The sequence below is a fragment of the Lotus japonicus genome, chromosome 1, assembly GCF_012489685.1.
Source record: "Lotus japonicus ecotype B-129 chromosome 1, LjGifu_v1.2".
Taxonomy (NCBI): Eukaryota; Viridiplantae; Streptophyta; class Magnoliopsida; order Fabales; family Fabaceae; genus Lotus; species Lotus japonicus.
Genome location: NC_080041.1, coordinates 101,571,955 through 101,579,475, shown reverse-complemented (window position 1 = coordinate 101,579,475; position 7,521 = coordinate 101,571,955). Strand labels below are relative to the sequence as shown.

General features: G+C 37.0%; 1 protein-coding gene across 1 annotated transcript; it reads left to right on the top strand.

The window, feature by feature from the left end:
* The first annotated feature begins 344 nt into the window (after positions 1–344).
* LOC130728485 (probable WRKY transcription factor 72) lies at positions 345–7,246 on the top strand. Its single transcript, XM_057579978.1, has 4 exons — positions 345–505; positions 1,421–1,951; positions 2,066–2,179; positions 6,126–7,246. The coding sequence occupies exons 1-4, from the start codon at positions 407–409 to the stop codon at positions 6,969–6,971; spliced, it is 1,590 nt and encodes a 529-aa protein (XP_057435961.1). The 5' UTR covers positions 345–406; the 3' UTR covers positions 6,972–7,246.
* The last annotated feature ends 275 nt before the right edge of the window (positions 7,247–7,521 follow it).

Here is a 7,521-nt window from a genome sequence, read left to right as displayed (position 1 = left end):
TACGCCTACAACATTCACAACAGATTCAACTCGTTTCATTACATGTTGCAACTTTGACTCCATCCCCATGTGACGTCCTCTCATCAGTACGAAGCTTCAAGCCTTCAACTACACTATTAAGTTATTACATGATTTTTATTCCAAAGTTTCAGCTTTCTTCTCCCCCTCCACCTCATTTATGACTTAGATTTGGAGATCATATATATTTAACCACACTATAGTAATTAAAATATTCCCATAAATTAGTTTAATTAGCAAGTGGTGTTGACATTTTAATGGGTACTAGATGAGCTTTGGGATCGGTGATTATATATTTGTTTATACTATGTCTAGTTCAGAGTTGATTCCTTTATAAAAGGGCATGTGTTATATGAGAGATTGAGCTAGAGAGATAATCATATTCATAATGTCAAAAAATTCTAGTCCTAGTGGTTCAGAGATAGAAGAGAAGAGAGTTACTTCTGTTTTTCTTGATGATGGTTTCAGCAATCAAGAAGTTAAAAAGGTACTCATCAATTCTGTATCTTGTGCAACCTCTATTGTTTCTGGTTGATTTTCTTTGTCATGTACTCATGAATTTCTTTAAATTTTGTGTGTCAAATACAGAACAATGAAAAACAGCTTTCTAAATTCAATTGATGTTTTTTTCAGTTTGTGTTTCTCATACCATCATATAAAGTAGGAAGATTACTCTTCATGTAGTGCAAGCTTAATCAATTTAATTACCAAGCATGGGTTAGATATACACACGTTCCATTAAAAATTAACCATGTAATAATATTTGATCATGTTAGTCCAAAACAAATGTATGTTATTTTCTCCCTTACTTTGGACCATCTCTTTCTCTTTTTATTCGCAGTGTAACTTGTATATTCAGAAACTGTGTTTCTTATTCCACTGAATACATAAATTATACTCATGTAGTTTGAGTTTCACATCAATTACCAGAAGATGGGGAAACAACAGTTACTATGCTGTAGTTTGGCATAAAAAATATGGCAAATTTAGCAATACTTAGAACCGGTTGGGTTGTGGATCAAAGAACACTTATTCGAGCTTAATTATTTACTGCATTTTTTAGTAGAGAAGCTCCAATAAGTATTATATAGTCTCAACCCAAGCAAACAACTACGGACACCTTATTTCTTTGTCTCTTTTTTCTTATCATATCATATTATATATTGCATTCATTACTTCTCTATTTTCTCTTTCTTTCTCACTCGAGGGTATGTCCGGGTGTCTGCACTTGCACGATGCGGATTTCAACAAATCATTTTTCGAAAAAATGAAATCTTTTCTTCTAGTTTCAAATTTATTGGTTGTCATTGAAATAGACAGATTGTCTTCTATACTATCGAACCCGTGGTCCATAAATTCAGGAATAATATCGAGGATTCTGATTTATTGTTTTGAATTCTAGGTAGAAAGGCTCAAATCTGCAAAAGCTGAGATGGGTGAGGTGAAAGAAGAAAACGAGAGACTCAAGATGATGTTGAATCAAGTAGAAAAGGACTATCACTCACTTCAACTACGTTTCTTTGACATCCTCCACAAAGAAGTTTCCAACAAAGGTGTAGCTGAAAATTCACCTACTCCCCATGATCATGAAAATGAAGAACCTGAACTTGTGTCACTTTGCCTTGGAAGAGGACCTAGAGAATCTAAGAAAGGAGCAATAATAGAAAAGTTGAACCAACCAAGAGAAAAAGAAGATGTGGAAGTGAACCTTAGTCTTGGATTGGAGTCAAAATATCTTCTTTCAATGGAGGTGGTGTCTGATTTGAGTCCTGTGAACAGCTCAGAAGAATTACCAAAGGAAGTAGAGTTAGCTGAGGGAACATTGAAAACAAATAAATCAGCAAAAGTGGTGAATGTGAATGATGACATTTCAGATCAAATGCCTGCAAAGAAAGCCAGGGTATCTGTGAGAGCTAGATGTGACACTCCCACGGTTAGCATCAATTAACGAAATTTTTTATTTGGGTTCTTGGATATTTTGATGGTTTTTGTAACTTCTTTTTCTTGTCAAAATAGCTAATGATGATTGTGCTTTGAATTGAAACAGATGAATGATGGATGCCAGTGGAGAAAATATGGACAGAAGATAGCAAAAGGAAATCCATGTCCACGAGCATATTATCGTTGCACAGTTGCACCAGCATGCCCAGTTAGGAAACAGGTATATGCTTGATTAAATATATGACCCAAGTCTCACATTGGCGAGTTGGGAGCAAAAACAAATGTATATAAATTGAGTTGTTATGATAAAAATCTGGAAATTGGAAACTCATCTTTTCATATATATAAATTGAGCTGTTATTCTCTCATATATATACATAAAAGATGGATGATTAGGTTTCTAATTGCTTATCAATTTTTTTTAGGCTTAATCCAGTTTTTGGTCCCTATCCATTGTCATAAATATGGCTTTAATTCCTCGCCGGAGCAAAGGTGGGGATTGGTCCCCAGTTTTTTGCAAAATAGTTGGCTTTGGTCCTTCCGGCCGGTTGGGTCAACGCCGAAGCTCCGCCGGCTGATGTGGCCCTTGCCACGTCAATTAATGAGCCTCGCTGGATTTTTTTTTTCCCGTTTTCATTTAAAAAAATTAAGAAACTCAGATTAATCACCATCATTCAATCTTCATCTTCATCTTCCTCAACTTCATCTTTTCTTTCTTTCAGAAACCCAGAACAACATTAATTCTCAATCCCTAATTAACAAAAGAGTAAAATACACTCCCCTCCCTTGAGGTTTGCCAAAATGACACTCAACCCCATTCTTTGTTAAAAAATGCTAACAGAATATTCTCTTTAATTCCAAACTAATAAATTTAAATATTTAAATAATAATAAAATTAAAAAATTCGGTTTATTACTTTTTATTTCAAGAAGTTTAAGATATTTACAATTAAATATTTTCACAATGTTGTATAGGAATATCAATAACATTTAAGTTTACAAATATAAATTTAGACTAAACAAATACTTCTATTTTTCTTTTAACTTATTTTCATGATTAATTGTACTAACAAAATTTCATGATTAATTAGATGATATTTATTCCAATGAAAAGCCCAAAAACAAATTTATGATTGTTCTAGTCACCTTCTCAATTAGTATATTATTAGCTTCATAGATTGGTTGCACTTGCAACATGCAATATTATCTTAGCAAATAAAATGCGAAATGCAACAAATAACAGATGATTATTACGTGAGGTGCTTGGTCTACTAGAATAACTGAATGAGGTATAGTTTCATATCTCAAAAAAATGGATTTAAATTCTTAGTAATCTCAATCACATGATGTTGTATGTCCTCCAATGATAGCTCAAGTGGTAAGAGCTTGGGGATGTATGAGTTGGGTATGGGCAGTTGCAATTTATCTTTTCAATGTACCAATATAAAATTAAAATATAATTCATATATCTTGAAATTATATAATCCAAGATGAATTTTATGAAGAAAAAAGTCATATAATATCATAAATTATATTGTGAGAATATTTGTAGCTTTCGTCAACATATAATACAGTAAATAGTTTAAAATAGATTATTATAGGCTTAAATGCATTTGGTGCCCCTGATGTATTTCAAAAGTGCAAATGATAACCCTACTCTTTTTTTGTAAACGTTTGTACCCCCTTTGTTTTGAGAAAGTACACCGAATGCCCCTCCGTCAGGTTGACGTTAAAATCCTAACGGAGGAGCTGACGTGGATATTATTTTTACTTTTTCCTTTATTTTCTCTAATGCCACGTGGATTTTATCAACTAAAAACAAAAAAAAAGAAAAATGACAAAGGCTTCAAGAAATTGGTCTTCTTTCTCAGAACAAAGCTCGCCGGAGAAACGCCGGTGGCGGTGGTGGCGGTCGCCGGAGTGACGGTGGCCGATCGTCAAATTGATTGAGGGGTTTTGAAGCGGATGATGAGGGGAGTTTAGCCATGGTGTTGGTTTCTCCAAAAGGAGAGCGGTTCGCCGGAGATCGGAGGTTGAAGGTGGCGGCTAGGGTTTGGTTTCTCCTCTAGTTCTCTGTTGTTTCTCATCATGTTGGTGATGATGGTGCTCGCGGTGGTGCTGGACGTTGGTGGTGTGCTCGTATCTGAACCAGAGGTAAGGAAAAGAGGAAGATGATGGCTTGATGGTGCTGGTTCGTGAGGGAGAAGGTGGTGGTGCTCTGGCTCGCGTGAGGAGGGCGCGGTGGTGGCGGCTGGCACGCGGTGGTGCTGGACGTTGGTGGTGTGCTCGTATCTGAACCAGAGGTAAGGAAAAGAGGAAGATGATAGCTTGATGGTGCTGGTTCGTGAGGGAGAAGGTGGTGGTGCTCTGGCTCGCGTGAGGAGGGCGCGGTGGCGGCGGCTGGCACGCGGTGGTTGCTGGCGTGAGAGGAAGGAGGGAAACATGGTGAGGGTGATGATTCTTGCTGCTGTATCAGAAGAAGAGGAAAATGGGTTTGGAGAAGAAGAGAGAAAGAGAGATGTCGAGTGAGTGAGAAGAGAGAGAGCGTGAATGAGGGTAATATCCACGTCAGCTCCTCCGTTAGGATTTTAACGTCAACCTGACGGAGGGGCATTCGGTGTACTTTCTCAAAACAAGGGGGTACAAACGTTTACAAAAAAAGAGTAGGGTTATCATTTGCACTTTTGAAATACATCAGGGGCACCAAATGCATTTAAGCCATTATTATAAAAATATTAATCGTAAATTTCTTAAACTTTTTTAAATAAAAATAATAATAAAAGATTTTTTTATTATTTGAAAATTTAAATCTATTAGTTTGGAATTAAAGAGAATATTCCGTGAGCATCTTTTAAGATGTAGTTAACTTGGTAGAATAGATGGGGTGGAGTGTAGATTTTAATTAAGAATGGGGCTGAGTGTCATATTGGCAAACCTTAAGGGAGGGGAGTCTAATTTACTCTTAACAAAATCTAATCCCTATTAACAATTCCCTAATTACTAAATCTGAACCTGACAAAATCCCTGAGAACTCTTAGCATCCCGTTTTCCTGAAGCATCCGATTATAAAATTTTTGCAGACCATTGAAATCATTCCACATCTTTGCGCTCTTAAAACCAGCTAAAATAGGCTGATAAGTCTCTCCATCATCCTCATAGTAACCCAAAATTGCTTCACCGTCTCCTTATTCACCAAGATCCTAGCAATTAGACTATACATAGTAGAACTTGGCCTGAACCATTTTTTTTTTCATCATTCTCATCTTGTTCATATGTATTTTCTCACAACAAACTGACAAAGAAATGAAAAAATCCAGAAAACCTCCGTTTCTAGATCCAGGACCAAGAAATGCAAAAAAACCCAAAATCAACAACCCAGAAAACTCACCACCACCCCCAAAATGCAGATCTGAGGAAGAAGTCACCACCCCTCAATCACCAACAATCCCCATAGAACCCCAAAACCCTATCCCAGATCTGGTCTACAGTGGCATATAGAACCTCCATCGCTCCACCACGAGACCACCCAGGAGGAGAGAAAGGGATCGACTGTTTGGGGTTGGAAGGTTGAGGGTGGTGAGTGATGACGGCGGTTCGGTTGATGTGGTGGTTGCAGAGAAAAGATCGAAGGCGTGTGGGGGGTTGGGTTTGGAGAGACCCAAGCTGTAATCTGATTTGCCATATCCCATATGAGTATTTTTTTTTCCCGATTCAACATAGCTAGACAAACTCCTTGGATTCTCTATCTTCCTTTCAAGATTAAGTTAAATTCCTCCTTTCCAGATTTTTTGGTTTTTATTTTTAAGAATTTTAAATAATTTCATTTTTTAAATTAATTATATTTTTAAAAAAATCCACCTAAGCTAATTAAATGATGTGGCAATGCCACGTGAGTTTCCCGGAGCTCCGGCGTTGACCCAACCTGCCGGAAGGACCAAAGCCAACTATTTTGCAAAAAACTGAGGACCAATCCCCACCTTTGCTCCGGCGAGGGACTAAAGCCATATTTATGACAAAGGATAGGGACAAAAAATGGATTAAGCCTTTTTTTTACTCCCTTATTGGTTATTTCCTTCATATATTCAATATATTTATGTAATTGAAGTTATTATTTCAGAGATATTCATTAAGAATACCCAAATCTAATGCATGATTAACTAACTTCAGGTGCAAAGATGTGCTGATGACTTGTCCATCTTAATCACCACATATGAAGGAACCCACAACCACCCACTTCCAGTCTCAGCAGCAGCCATAGCTTCCACCACTTCTGCTGCAGCTTCAATGCTTCTATCAGGTTCTTCAACATCTCACCATGCAGGTTACACTTCTGCACTCAGTGGTCTCAGTTTCAATCAGCAATTTGGTGAACAAAGAGCAAAACATGCCTTCTTACCACCAAACCAAGCCTCACATTTGTTCCCTACAGTCACTGTAGACCTCACTTCATCAAACAACATGGCTTCTTCAAACCAAAGATTTTCTCCAAACAGTCTTAGCTTTTGCTCCCCTCATGAGCCTAATTTCACACATTCCAATGTTTGGGGTAATAAGGGGTTCCCCAATAATGGCACATTAAGACCCTTAAACCATTTCCAAGAACATAATTTCTACCATCAACAATGCATGACAACAAACCAAACAAGTAATTCTTTGGCAGAAACAATTACCAAAGCAATCAGCACAGATCCAAGCCTTCACTCAGTGATAGCTGCTGCTGTTTCATCACTAGTGGGACCAAGTGGGAACCAAAAACCAGGGTTGAACTTGAAACTGGGTCAGCATCATGATCATCAATTAGTTTCTTCTAATTTGTTGAACCAGAATAATGGGAAAGGATGCATAAATGGCTACTTTAAAAGGTTGACCTCTGCAAATTCTCAGGCCAGAAACTTCATGCTTCTCAAACCCACATTGCCATTTTCTGTTTCCAATAGTAGCACAGGCACATCTCCTTCCATTGTTAATCAGATCAAGCATAATTATGATCCTGATATGAACACACATCATTAGCTATGTTTTCTTCTTTTTTGTGGCCAAGGTTTAGGATCCTCTTATTTCATGTTGAAATAAATATATAGGACCACACAAAGAGAAGGCAAAACGAGAAAATCAGCCGAAAATCAATGTTGTCGTCCCACAATCAAGTCATTCCATTCCATTTTTGTAACACTCGAGCAAATTGTTCAGACTCAAAGGCAACACAGTTACTGAAATTAATTACTACGAATGTGTAAATTTAATTATTTTATTTTAGACTTAAATATATTTTTAGTCCTTATAAATAAGGGTCCTTTGGTTTTGGTCCCTACATTCCGTTTTTTGGTTTCAGTCCTCAATTATAAAGAAATAGATGGTGGTTTCAGTTCCTTTCGTTAACATCATTTACAAAAAAAAATGAGTTGGCTAACATAGAGTGATGTGGCCGTTTAACACATCATCAATATTGCCCTAGTGGTATCCTACATGGCTATGAATTTTATTTGGCATGAATTTCACTTATTAAAAGGATTAAATTAAAAACCCAGACATAAATTCATTGTCGCCCTATGGGCTAAACCCA

Coding starts and splice junctions, on each gene's coding strand:
- LOC130728485 (XM_057579978.1), top strand. CDS start 407: ATGTCAAAAAATTCTAGTCCTAGTGGTTCAGAGATAGAAGAGAAGAGA. Junction 506..1,420: donor GCAATCAAGAAGTTAAAAAG/GTACTCATCAAT, acceptor TTTGAATTCTAG/GTAGAAAGGCTCAAATCTGC. Junction 2,180..6,125: donor CATGCCCAGTTAGGAAACAG/GTATATGCTTGA, acceptor AACTAACTTCAG/GTGCAAAGATGTGCTGATGA.